Source organism: Hyla sarda, chromosome 4 (assembly GCF_029499605.1).
Source record: "Hyla sarda isolate aHylSar1 chromosome 4, aHylSar1.hap1, whole genome shotgun sequence".
In the NCBI taxonomy this organism is placed as follows: Eukaryota; Metazoa; Chordata; class Amphibia; order Anura; family Hylidae; genus Hyla; species Hyla sarda.
The window spans coordinates 8,902,722-8,916,331 of record NC_079192.1 but is presented as its reverse complement, the minus strand read 5'-3'; the positions used below and the strand labels follow the sequence as shown (position 1 = coordinate 8,916,331).

Here is a 13,610-nt window from a genome sequence, read left to right as displayed (position 1 = left end):
GGTGTTAAGGCTCAGCGGACCCCTTGTTACGTTCCTTGAGGGGTGTAGTTTCCAAAATAGTATGCCATGTGGGTATTTTTTGCTGTTCTGGCACCACAGGGGCTTCCTAAATGCGACATGCCCCCAAAAAACCATTTCAGCAAAAGTTGCTTTCAAAAAGCCAAATGTGACTCCTTCTCTTCTGAGCATTGTAGTTTGCCCGCAAAGCATTTTACATCCTAACATGGGGTATTTCCATACTCAGAAGAGATGGGGTTACAAATTTGGGGGGGCATTTTCTCCCATTACCCTTTGTAAAAATGGTAAATTTGGGGGGAAAACTGCACTTTAGTGAAAAAATATTTTTTTTCATTTACACATCCGACTTTAATGAAAAGTCGTCAAGCACCTGTGGGGTGTTAAGGCTCACTGGACCCCTTGTTACGTGCCTTGAGGGGTCTAGTTTCCAAAATGATATGCCATGTTGGGGTTTTCTGCTGTTCTGGCACCATAGGGGCTTCCTAAATGTGACATGCCCCCCAAAAACCATTTCAGCAAAATTCCCTCTCCAAAATCCTATTGTCGCTCCTTCCCTTCTGAGCCCTCTAGTGCACCCGCCGAACACTTGACATACACATATGAGGTATTTCCGTACTCGAGAGAAATTGGGTTACAAATTTTGGGGGATTTTTCATCTATTACCCCTTGTAAAAATTCAAAAACTGGGTCTACAAGAACATGCGAGTGTAAAAAATGAAGATTTTGAATTTTCTCCTTCACTTTGCTGCTATTCCTGTGAAACACCTAAAGGGTTAACACACTTACTGAATACTTTGAGGGGTGCAGTTTTTATAATGTGGTCATTTGTGGGGTATTTCTAATATGAAGGCCCTTCAAATCCACTTCAAAACTGAACTGGTCCCTGAAAAATTCTGATTTTGAAAATTTTGTGAAAAATTGGAAAATTGCTGCTGAACTTTGAAGCCCTCTGATGTCTTCCAAAAGTAAAAACATGTCAATTTTATGATGCAAACATAAAGTAGACATATTGTATATGTGAATCAATGTATAATTTATTTGGAATATCCATTTTCCTTACAAGCAGTGAGCTTCAAAGTAAAAAAAATGCAAAATTTTCAATTTTTTCATCAAATTTTGGAATTTTTCACCAAGAAATTATGCAAGTATCGACAAAATTTTATCACTAACATAAAGTAGAATATGTCACGAAAAAACAATCTCGGAATCAGAATGAAAGGTAAAAGCATTCCAGAGTTATTAATGCTTGAAGTGACAGTGGTCAGATGTTCAAAAAATGGCCGGGTCCTTAAGGTATATTTGGGCTGGGTCCTTAAGGGGTTAATATACTTATATACGTTTATCATATCCCCCCTTAAATGTCTCTTCTCAAGACTAAACAATTGTAACTCCTTTAATCGCTCCTCATAGCTAAGATGTTCCATGCCCCATATTAGTTTAGTCGCGCGTCTCTGCACCCTTTCCAACTCCGCAGTGTCCCTTTTATGGACAGGTGCTCAAAACTGAACCTGCATATTCCAGGTGAGGCCGTACCAATGCTTTATAAAGGGGGAGTATTATGTCCCTGTCCCTTGAGTCCATGCCTCTTTTGATACATGACAATATCCTGCCGGCTTTGGAAGCAGCAGCCTGACATTGCATGCTATTCTGTAGTCTGTGATCTACAAGTACACCCAGATCCTTCTCTACCAGTGACTCTGCCAGTTTAATCCCCCCCTAAGACATACGATGCATGCAGGTTATTAGTACCCAGATGCATAACTTTACATTTATCCACATTGAACCTCATTTGCCAAGTGGATGCCCAGACACTTAGTCTATCCAAGTCATCTTGTAACTTATGCACATCCTCTATAGACTGCACCGTGCTACAAAGCTTGGAGTCATCTGCAAAGATGGAAACAGAGCTGTTAATACCATCCTCTATATACACAGCCCCCCTCTATATACACAGCCCCCCTCTATATACACAGCCCCCCTCTATATACAGAGCTGTTAATACCATCCTCTATATCATTGATAAATAAATTAAACAACAGCGGGCCCAGTACTGAACCTTGGGGTACACCACTAATAACCGGGGACCAATCAGAGTACGAATCATTGACCACCACTCTCTGGGTACGATCCATGAGCCAGTGTTCAATCCAGTTACAAACTAAAATTTCCAAACCCAAAGACCTTAACTTACCTGTCAGACGTCTATGAGGGACAGTATCAAATGCTTTGGCAAAATCCAGAAACACTGTTGGGGAGATTTATCAAAGTTGTCTATGTCCCGCATCAATATAGACCAAACTACAGAGGGTTAGTCTGGTCTATTGTGCACCTAATTTATCAAATGGCGCACAGCTCTTGATAAATTCTGTGCACAGACTGCATGATCTATGCTTTAGTCTATATTTAAACCTGCTCCAACATGGTCTGACATTTCGGCGTACTTTCAGCCTATGCGACTTGTCGCTGAAAAGTCGCACTTGATAAATTCAGCACCAATGCATTTTTCAATGCATTTCAGTCTAAAATAGACTTGCATGCATCATGTTCTAAAAATCCTCTAGAGCAAAAGTCGCAGAAAAGTCGCACAGATTTAGACTGCGACTTTCTGTGCGACAAATTTAGACAAGAAAAACCAGTCTAAATCCTTTGATAAATCTCCCCCTATATCCACAGCCATTCCTCTGTCAAGGCTTCTACTCACCTCTTCATAAAAGCAAATTAGATTGGTTTGACAACTTCTATCCTTAGTAAACCCATGCTGGCTATCACTTATAATACTATTATCCCCTATGTATTCCTGTATGTAATCCCTTATAAGTCCTTCAAACAATTTACCCACAATGCACGTTAAACTTACCGGTCTATAATTGCCTGGCGAAGACCTAGAGCCCTTTTTGAAGATTGGCACCACATTCGCCTTGCGCCAGTCCCTTGGCACAATACCAGACACCAGAGAATCTCTAAATATCATGAACAGGGGTACAGATATTACTGAACTTACCTCTCTAAGAACTCTTGGGTGTAGTCCATCCGGCCCTGGGGATTTGCTTACATTTATATCACTTAACTTACCTTGTACCATCTCTACATTAAGCCAGTTCAGTACATTACATGATGTGTTACCAGCACTGACCTTTACATGATGTGTTACCAGCACTGACCTGGCCAATGTCAGCTCCTTCTTTCATAGTATATACAGAACTAAAGAACCCATTCAGTAGCTCTGCTTTCTCTTGATCGCCTGAGACAACCTCCCCATTATCATTATTAAGGGGTCCTACATGCTCTGTCCTTGTTTTTTTTGCATTTATATATCTAAAAAAATATTTATGATTAGTTTTGCTTTTTTTGGCCACCTGTCTCTCGTTTTGAATTTTTGCTGTTTTTATTACATTTTTACAGATTTTATTAAGCTCCTTGTACTGTTTAAATGTTATCGCTGACCCATCAGATTTGTATTTTTTGAAGGCTATTTTTTTGTTGTTTATTGCTCTTTTAACATCATGTGTCAGCCATGTAGGATTTAGTTTTAATCGTTTATATTTGATCCCCTTTGGTATATATTTAGCTGTATAGTTATTTAGAGTTGATTTAAAGATGTCCCATTTACCTTCTGTATCAGTATTTGAGAACACCTCCCCCCAGTCTATGTCCTGTAGTGCAGCTCTCAGCCCAGGGAAATTTGCCTTTTTAAAGTTATATGTTTTTGCCTTCCCCGCCTGTCTTTGTTTTCTACATTTTAAGTCAAAAGTAACTATATTGTGGTCGCTATTACCAAGGTTTTCCCGTACAATTACATTACCAACCAGCTCTGCGTTGTTGGAAATGATCAGATCAAACAAGGCATCACTTCTTGTTGGGTCCTCCACAAACTGGCCCAAAAAATTATCCTGCAATTAATTTAGGAATTGTCGCCCCTTTGTAGTTTTAGCCAACCCCGGACCCCAATCTATATCTGGATAGTTAAAATCTCCCATTATTACCACTGTACCTGCCCGGGCGGCCCTCTCTATTTGTTTATGAAGCCGAACTTCTATCTCTTCAGTGATATTAGGGGGTCTGTAGATTACCCCAAATATTATTTTTTCAGTATTTCCCTCCTTTTGTAATTCTACCCACAGTGATTCCACCTCCTCAAAATCATCACACACTATGGCATCGTTCACACTGACTTTCATACCACTTCTTACATACAGACAGACTCCACCACCTTTTCTGTTCATTCTATCCTTGCGAAACAATGTAAACCCCTGCAGATTGACAGCCCAGTCATGCGAGGAGTCCAGCCATGTCTCAGTGACCCCAACTATATCACCAGCCATGTCTCAGTGACCCCAACTATATCAATATGTTCCTCCAGTATCAAGGCCTCAAGCTCCCCCATTTTATTTGCTAGGCTTCTGGCATTTGTGAACATACACTTTACATTTCCATCCTTTATGTTATTGAGGTTAATGGGATTGAAGGGTGTAAGTTTTATTTTCCTATGAAGCCTATTCCTATTAACTATTCTAACCCCTCCCTCCGCTCCACCCCCAGGTACATTTATAATTACCACCTCTCTATCTACACTATCTTCCCCCTCTTTGCTGTAGGTTCCCTCCCCCTAAGTCCCTAGTTTAAACACTCCTCCACCCTTCTAGCCATCTTCTCCCCAAGCAAAGCTGCACCCTCCCCATTGAAGGGCAGCTCGTCCCTACGGTAGAGCCGGTAACCGACAGCAAAGTCAGCCCAGTTCTCCATGAACCCAAACCCTTCCTTCCTACACCAGCTTCTGAGCCACTTGTTTACCTCCTTGATCTCCCGCTGCCTCTGTGGTGTGGCTCGTGGTACTGGTAGTATTTCAGAAAATACTACCTTGGAGGTCCTTGCCTTAAGCTTGCGGCCTAAGTCCCTGAAATCATTTTTAAGGACACTCCACCTACCTCTTACTTTGTCATTGGTGCCAATATGTACCATGACTGCTGGGTCCTCTCCAGCCCCGCCCAGCAACCTGTCAACCCGATCCGCGATGTGCCGAACTCGTGCGCCAGGCAGACAACACACTGTTCGGCGATCCCGGTCTTTGTGACAGATCGCCCTGTCTGTCCCCCTAATAATTGAGTCCCCCACCACTAGTACCTGTCTGGCCTGTCCTGTACTCCTCCCTCCCTCCTTACTGGAGCAGACACCCCCCTGGCGGTCAGAGGCGGTATCCTGCTGCAGTTCTGCTAGCTCTGTAATGGCATCCCCCTCATCTGCCAAGCGGGCAAACTTGTTGGGGTGTGCCAGTTCAGGACTAGCCTCCCTGACACTTTTTCCCCTACCCCTCTTTCTAACTGTAACCCAGCTAACTGCCTGACTGTCCTGCAACTCCGTCCCACTGTCCTCCCCCACCTCTATTCCTGAGAGTGCCTGCTCAGTGAGCAGGAGACTCCTCTCCATGTTGTTAATGCTTCTCATTGTTGCCAGTCGCCCCTCTAGATGCAGGATCTGGGCTTCCAAATGGACAACTAGCACACATCTCGCACAACAATATGCACCCTCAAACTGTTGTTCAAGGATTGCATACAGCTTATGTTTTGATCCAAATAAATTCTCTGCAAATTTTTATTAGTAATATATTTTAATAATGTGTTTAAAAAAAGTGTTTTCTATATTTTATTTTTTAGGTAGTACTACTACCCCCATCATGGAACAGACTGTTCCATGATGGGAGTAGTAGTACCTGTGCTAATAGACAGATCGCCCCGGGTGTCACTCCTGACACCCGCTGCTTTTGTTCTGTAAAATATATAGATGCGGGCGGCTTTCTCGCATCTAAATAGGACAATCGCATCGGATGTCAGGATTGGTACCTGCTGTGATCTTTCCTTAGAGTGGGGATTGGCCAGATGGTGGCAGCCAATCCCAGCTCTCAGCGGGAAATATGAATGGTGAGTGGCCAGAGTAGATCGCAGAGATGCGAGCGCTATATAGAGCCGCTCTGCATCTCTGCTATATTATAGATGATCGCATCGGGTGTCAGGAGTTACATCCAAGGCAATCTGTCTATTAGTACAGGAACTACTACTCCCATCATGGAACAGTATGTTCATCAGAATGCCGCTCCACATCTCAGGGATGAAGGATGATCGCAGCGGGTGTCAGGAGTGACACCCGCTGTGAACTGTCCTTAACTGCAGGTACTACTGCTCCCAACATGGAGCACACTCTGCTCCATGCTGGGAGCTGTAGTACCTGCATTAATGGACAGATTGCAACAGGTGTCAGAAGTGACACTCGCTGCCATGTCTATTAAGGCAGGTACTACAGCTCCCAGCATGGAGCAGAGTGTGCTCCATGTTGGGAGCAGTAGTATATGCAGGTAAGGACAGATCACAGCAGGCATCAATCCTGACACCCGATGCAATCGACCTATCTAGATGGGATAAAGACGACCGCAGGAATGACACCCGCTGCGATTGTCCTATCCATTGCAGAGATGCGAGCACAGGAGAAAGCCTCTCACATCTATGCATTATACAGGACGAATGCAGCGGGTGTCGCTAATGAAGAAATGTGCTATTTAGAATCGAGTCAAAGTTTGGATTCAGTTTGAATCAAATTTTTCATGAAATTCAGAACGAATTTGACTTTGTCAGATTCGATTCGCCCATCTCTAATATTTATCAACTATGTGCAAGGAGAATCAAACGCAGGTCACTCAGATACATCTCTTGGGTTCCGGAGTCCACACAAGTACAGAACTCTTCTCTTAATTGTATTTCTCCTGACTTAGTGATGGTAATGGTCTGGAGTATCTATTTTATTTTGTCTTAAAGGGGTTCTCCACTGCCCTGCCTTCCGAAGCTCCGCTCGCAGCGTCCGGAAGCTTATTACTCCGAACGCTGTGTGCGGGCTTCCGTGTTCGAGGCCGCCCCCTCGTGACGTCATGCCCGCCCCCTCGTGACAGCACGCCCACCCCCTCATGATGTCCCATAGACTTTCGTTGAGGGGGCGGGCGTGATGTCACGAGGGGGCGGCCTCGAACACGGAAGCCCGCACACAGCGTTCAGAGTAACCCCTTTAAGGTGACAAACATTCTTGTTTTTTGTTCCGGTATTATAGGTAATATTGGTCTTGGTACACTGGATATAGTCAGCATCAGTGTAGCGGTAAATCCTATGCATGAAAAACTGTCGGGGCCCAGAATTTTCCCTGGGACCCAAGTGATTCTACTTTCGCCCCTGTGTGGCACTTTGTCTGTGAGAAGGTGTGGCCAAATGCCGGGGTGAGGTCTAGCTGTAGTGGGGCTGCTGGACCACTGGGTACTTCTTCCTATGTTATGAATACCCGACACCATGCAATTTTATTTATTATAAGGAGCCACTGGAAACAGGTGGCCATAAAGTGGCAAATGGGCTTATACAGTTTACAGACTACCAGATGTAAGTTCTTATAATTGTGCTGAAAAGCAATTGATCAATGTACAACATGTAGATGTGCGGCAATAATAATAATAATAATAATAATAACAATAGTAATAATAAAAGTTGTAATAATAGTAATAATAATAATAGTAGTAGTAATATTAATAAAAGTAATATAAATAATATTAATTATACTAAATTAATAATAATACAAGTAATAATAATAATAAAAAATAATTATAAAAGTAATAATAATAATAATAATAATTATTATTATTATTATTATTATGTATCATTTATTATTTGGAATATTAGGTTAAAGTAACTCTCTCCTAAAGTGTAACTGAACTATCAATTAATTTCATCAAGCGGTCTCATCTGTTTACTGTATTCACCTGAGTATAATCTTGTCAGGACCCTGAGGGAACCTTCTATGTTTATATAACACTATAAAAGACACCAACATTGGGGACTTTTCACTATTTGCAAAGACAAGACCGAACAATGTTTATATATCGCATTACGGCTGAATTTACCCCTCAGGAGAACCATTAGTAAGTAGAATACAGTGGATAATATGATTGTCATGTGATACATTTCAGGTCTCTCACATACATTTCTGACTACATTTTCGTAAATTACAGAAGGAATTTTTTTTGGGGGGATATTCATCATCTTATAAATGACGTGTTTTGAGAATGAGACGCAGGTCATTCAGATACATCTTCTTGGGTTCCGGAGTCTACACAAGTACAGGACTCTTCTCTTCATTGTGTTTCTCCTGACTTATATATTTATACTGGCAGGAAACCTTCTTATTATCCTTTTGGTCTCCGTTATTGATCACCTCAAAACCCCAATGTTTTTCTTCCTAAAACACTTATCCATAGCCGACGTCTTACTAACCACCAGTGTTGTCCCTGTGATGTTGGACACAATACTTGCTGAGGAGGGTATTTTGTCCTTTTGGGGCTGTATTATACAGTTGTTCTTATTTGGTATATTTGGATTTGTTCAATGTTTTCTCATCTCCGTCATGTCCTATGATCGATATTTGGCCATTTGCCACCCATTACGTTATTCTTCATTGATGAGTCCAGATATTTGCCTCCAGCTTGTTTTTTGGTCATGGTTTTTACTCAGTGTGTTAACAATAAGTGAGTTATTTGTTTTAATCCAACTTAACTTCTGTGGCTTGAACTCCATTGATCACTTCTTCTGTGATTTTGGTCCCATAGTGGAACTGGCCACTTCAGACACTTCTGTTCTGATATTGCAAGACTTTATTATTTCCATCCTTATGATATTCTTATTTACTTTTATAATTATGACCTATGCTTGTATTTTCTACAAAATCCTTAAAATGTCTTCAAATACCGGTAGAAGAAAAGCCTTCTCCACGTGTAGCTCCCACCTGATCATAGTTAATGCATATTATGGGACCCTTATCACAGTCTACATGACTCCATCTGATGAGAACACATCCCATATAAACAAATACAGATCTCTATTGTACCTCGTGGTGACACCATTGATGAATCCCATCATCTACAGCCTGAGGAACCAGGAGATCAAGAGAGCCGTGCGAAAAATGATAATTCTTATTGTTCAAAATTGATAAGACTAATTAGATGTTTGATACAAAGGTACAATGCCACTGTACAAAACTTTTAAAACCTACACAGATTTAGTTTTTCAGATCTTTTAGTTTGAAGTTTCTATGGTTACTGAGGTACATTTATGAGCACTAACTTGAGGTTAATGCAAAGACTCAATATTTACAGTGTCTTGCTGATGACAACCCATTCTTGCCTAACCAGTGCTTGAAGTATATGATCATTTATGTGTTTTTTGTTTGTGCTCCCGCTTTTTGACGATTGACCACTGGTTCTAAATGGGTTTGTGATCTAAGGAGCATTTGGCCAGGGACCCAACATTTCAATGTTTTGTTCATTGAGACAATTTCAAATCACTTTTGTCTTATTACATGGTGTTCATTATTTTGGTCCTGGATCAATGGTAGAAAGTTCTCAGAGGAAGTTTAGATCCCATTTTTTATTCATGGTGGTGTTCTTAACCTCTTAAGGACATAGGGTGTGCCTGTACACCCTGAGCCCGCTCCCGTGCTATAACTCGGGGCCACGCGCTGTCCCCATGTCATAGCAGGTCGGTACCGGCACCTAGCAACAGCTGGGCCCCATGGCTAATAACCCCTTAGATGTGGCCCCTTAGATAAGCTGAGGACACCTGAAGAGGGTCCCTACCTTCCTCCTCGGCATCTGATCGTCGCTCAATTGCTCCATGCCTGAGATCCAGGCTGGCGCAATGGAGCGCCGATAAAACTGATCAATGCTATGCTATGGCATATAAACACCACAAAAGAAAAAAGTTGCACACCTTAATGCAGTAGCACACCCCTCTGAAAGAAAAATTTTAACAATAAATATAATTTAATTATAGAAAATAACTTTATTGCAAATAAAATAGCAAAAAATGCAAGGACGAACAATTAAAAATGCTCAAAATGCCCAACCCATTTGGGCAACCCTAAACACTCGGTGGGGCCAAGGCAGCACAATCACCTGAGGACACCCATTATGCAGTAAGAACAATATATACACTGCTCAAAAAAATAAAGGGAACACTAAGATAACACATCCAAGATCTGAATGAATATCTGAATCTGAACTAATCTTATGAAATACTTTCGTCTTTGCATAGTTGAATGCGCTGACAACAAAATCACCAAAAATTATCAATGGAAATCAAATTTATAAACCCATGGAGGTCTGGATATGAAGTCACACTCAAAATCAAAGTGGAAAACCCCACTACAGGCTGATCCAACTTCATGTAATGTCAAAATAAGGCTCAGTAGTGTGTGTGGCCTCCACGTGCCTGTATGACCTCCCTACAACGCCTGGGCATGCTCCTGATGAGGTGGGGGATGGTTTCCTGAGGGATGTCCTCCCAGAACTGGACTAAAGCATTCGCCAACTCCTGGACAGTCTGTGGTGGATGGAGCGAGACGTCCCAGATGTGCTCAATCGGATTCAGGTCTGGGGAATGTGCGGCCAGTCCATAGCATCAATACCTTCCTCTTGCAGGAACTGCTGACACACTGCAGCCACATGAGGTCTAGCATTGTCTTGCATTAGGAGGAACCCAGGGCCAACCCCACCAGCATATGGTCTCACAAGGGGTCCCCACAGCATCTCCAGACTCTGTCACGTCTGTCACATGTGCTCAGTGTGAATCTGCTTTCATCTGTGAAGAGCACAGGGCGGCAGTGGTGAATTTAGCCTATCTTGGTGTTCTCTGGCAAATGCCAAACATCCTACATGGTGTTGGGCTGTAAGCACAACCCCCACCTGTGGATGTCGGGCCCTTATACCACCCTCATGGAGTCTGTTTCTGACCGTTTGAGTGGACACATGCACATTTGTGGCCTGATGGAGGTCATTTTGCAGGGCTCTGGTAGTGCTCCTCCTGCTCTTCCTTGCACAAAGGCGGAGGTAGCGGTCCTGCTGCTGGGTTGTTGCCCTCCTATGGCCTCCTCCATGTCTCCTGATGTACTGGCCTGTCTCCTGGTAGCGCCTCCATGCTCTGGACTCTACGCTGACAGACACAGCAAACCTTCTTGCCACAGATCGCATTAATGTGCCATCCTGGATGAGCTGCACTACCTGAGCCACTTGTGTGGGTTGTAGACTCTGCCTCATTCTACTACTAGTGTGAGAGCACCGCCAGCATTCAAAAGTGACCAAAACATCAGCCAGGAAGCAAAGGAACTGAGAAGTGGTCTGTGGTCACCACCTGCAGAACCACTCCTTTATTGGAGGTGTCTTGCTAATTGCCTATAATTTCCACCTGTTGTCTGTTCCATTTGCACAACAGCATGTGAAATAAATTGTCAATCAGTGTTGCTTCCTGAGTGGACAGTGGAATTTTACAGAAGTGTCATTGACTTGGAGTTACATTGTGTTGTGTAAAGTGTATGGCACATGTCATGACAGAAGAGAAATCCTAAAAGAAAAGCATTTCCTCTGTAGTATAAAGCCTTTAATAAGTACTGGAAGGATTAAGATTTTTAAATAGAAGTAATTTACAAATCTGTTTAACTTTCTGGCAAGAGTTGATTTAAAAAATTAAAGTTTTCCACCGGAGTACCCCTTTAAGTAATGCAGAGAACATGCAAACACAGATAGAGGCACAGGTACAAATGCAAATTCTTATGATAAGTGGGTGTCCACACTGAAGCCCCTCCAACTGGTGACTTCCTAAGGGGTAAACCTGTATGTTCAAAAAAAGAGTGTTTACATTGAATGGGCAAGATATACACGTGTGGATATTTCTATTATCAGTGTATCTTTTAAAAAAAAAGGCACGTATCGCAAGTTATTCTCGGTACCGGGTCATGTGACTATTCGAATCATGTGATCCGGTATTGCGCTTCTGTAACCTATTCTTGGTACAGGGTCATGTGAACAGCTGAATCACGTGATCGGGTATTGTGTCATTTGTTACCTATATGAAATTTATACGTACTAAGTAAATTGTGCGCCTGCCATTGCTATTGTTGTAAATATATTTAGTATAAAAATATGCGTATGTCTTGATGTATAAACTATAAGCTCATGTGGATCATGTGATTAGGTTAGTCATGTGACCGGACAAACGGCAGCAGGACACAGGAAACTGGCGGTTCCAGTATAGCAAGCATGATCATCATGGTACTGTTTCGGGAGGGAATTCCTGCGTTCACACCTGCTAGCCATTTGCACATTTAGTAATATATATATATATATATATATATATATATATATATATATATATATATATATATATACATATATATATATAAGGAGGACATTTGTTTGGAACACTTTACCACTGAGGAAGTCACCAGCTGGGTGATGCAGCGCGTGGGGCTTCAGTGTGGACACCCACTTATGATAAGTATTTGCTTTTGAACCTGTGAATCCATCTGAGTTTGCCTGTTCTCTGCATTACTTAAAGGGGTACTCTGCTGCTCAGTGTTTGGAACAAACGGTTCTGAATGCTGGATCTGATGCCGGGAGCTCATGAACTCATAGTCCCACCCCCTCATCATGTCATATCCCGCCCCCTCAATGCAAGTCTATGGGAGGGGGCGTGATGGCCATCACGCCCCCTCCCATAGACTTGCATTGAGGGGGCAGGCGTGATGCCATAATGGGCTGGGCTATGACATCACGAGCTCCCGGCGCTGGCTCCAGCGTTCGGAACAGTTTGTTCCAAACACTGAGCAGCGGAGTACCCCTTTAATGTTCCAACATTGTATATTTCTATTGATAGCTTTGACAGCCTTGTCAGTGAACAGGATCCATGTTGTGTACAGTGCTGATGGTGCCGTCTTGACCCCACCGAGTGTTTCGGGTTGCCCAAATGGGTTGGGCATTTTAAGCATTTTTTATTCTTTGTCCTTGCATTTTGTACTATTTACTTATGCGCAATAAAGTTATTTTCTATAATTAACCCCTTAATGACCAAGCCTATTTTCACCTTAAGGACCAGGCCAATTTTATTTTTGCGTTTTCGTTTTTTCCTCCTCGCCTTCTAAAATCCATAACTCTTTTATATTTCCATTTACAGACCCATGTAAGGGCTTGTTTTTTGAATGACCAATTGTAATTTGTAATGAAACCTCTCATTTTACCATAAAATGTACGGCGGACCCAAAAAAAATTTTTTTAGGTAGGAAATTTAAATGAAAACCAAAATTTTGCACATTTTGGAGGGTTTTGTTTTCACACTGTACACTTTAAGGTAAAAATGACATGTGTTCTTTATTCTGTGGGTCAATACAATTAAAATGATACCCATGGCTAGATACTTTTATATTTTTGTACCGCTTTAAAAAAATCTAAAACTTTTTGTACAAAATCAGTCAAAATCGCCCTATAACTTTTTCATTTTTCCTTATATAGGGCAGTATGAGGGCTAATTTTTTTGCGCCATCATCTGTACTTTTTTTAGATACCACATTTGTATATATAAAACTTTCAGATAATTTTTTATTAATTTTTTTTTGGAATAAAATGTGACAAAAAAGCAGCATTTTTGGACTTTTTAATTTTTTTTTACGTTTACGCCATTCACCGTACCTGATCATTAACATTATATTTTGATAGTTCGGTCCTTTACGCATGCGGCGATACC

The 13,610-nt window shown here is 41.8% G+C and overlaps 1 protein-coding gene across 1 annotated transcript; it reads left to right on the top strand.

Moving 5' to 3' along the window:
- The first annotated feature begins 8,091 nt into the window (after positions 1–8,091).
- Positions 8,092–9,027, top strand: LOC130367227 (olfactory receptor 10A7-like). The gene has a single exon (XM_056569629.1). The coding sequence runs from the start codon at positions 8,092–8,094 to the stop codon at positions 9,025–9,027; it is 936 nt and encodes a 311-aa protein (XP_056425604.1).
- The last annotated feature ends 4,583 nt before the right edge of the window (positions 9,028–13,610 follow it).

Coding starts and splice junctions, on each gene's coding strand:
- LOC130367227 (XM_056569629.1), top strand. CDS start 8,092: ATGACGTGTTTTGAGAATGAGACGCAGGTCATTCAGATACATCTTCTT.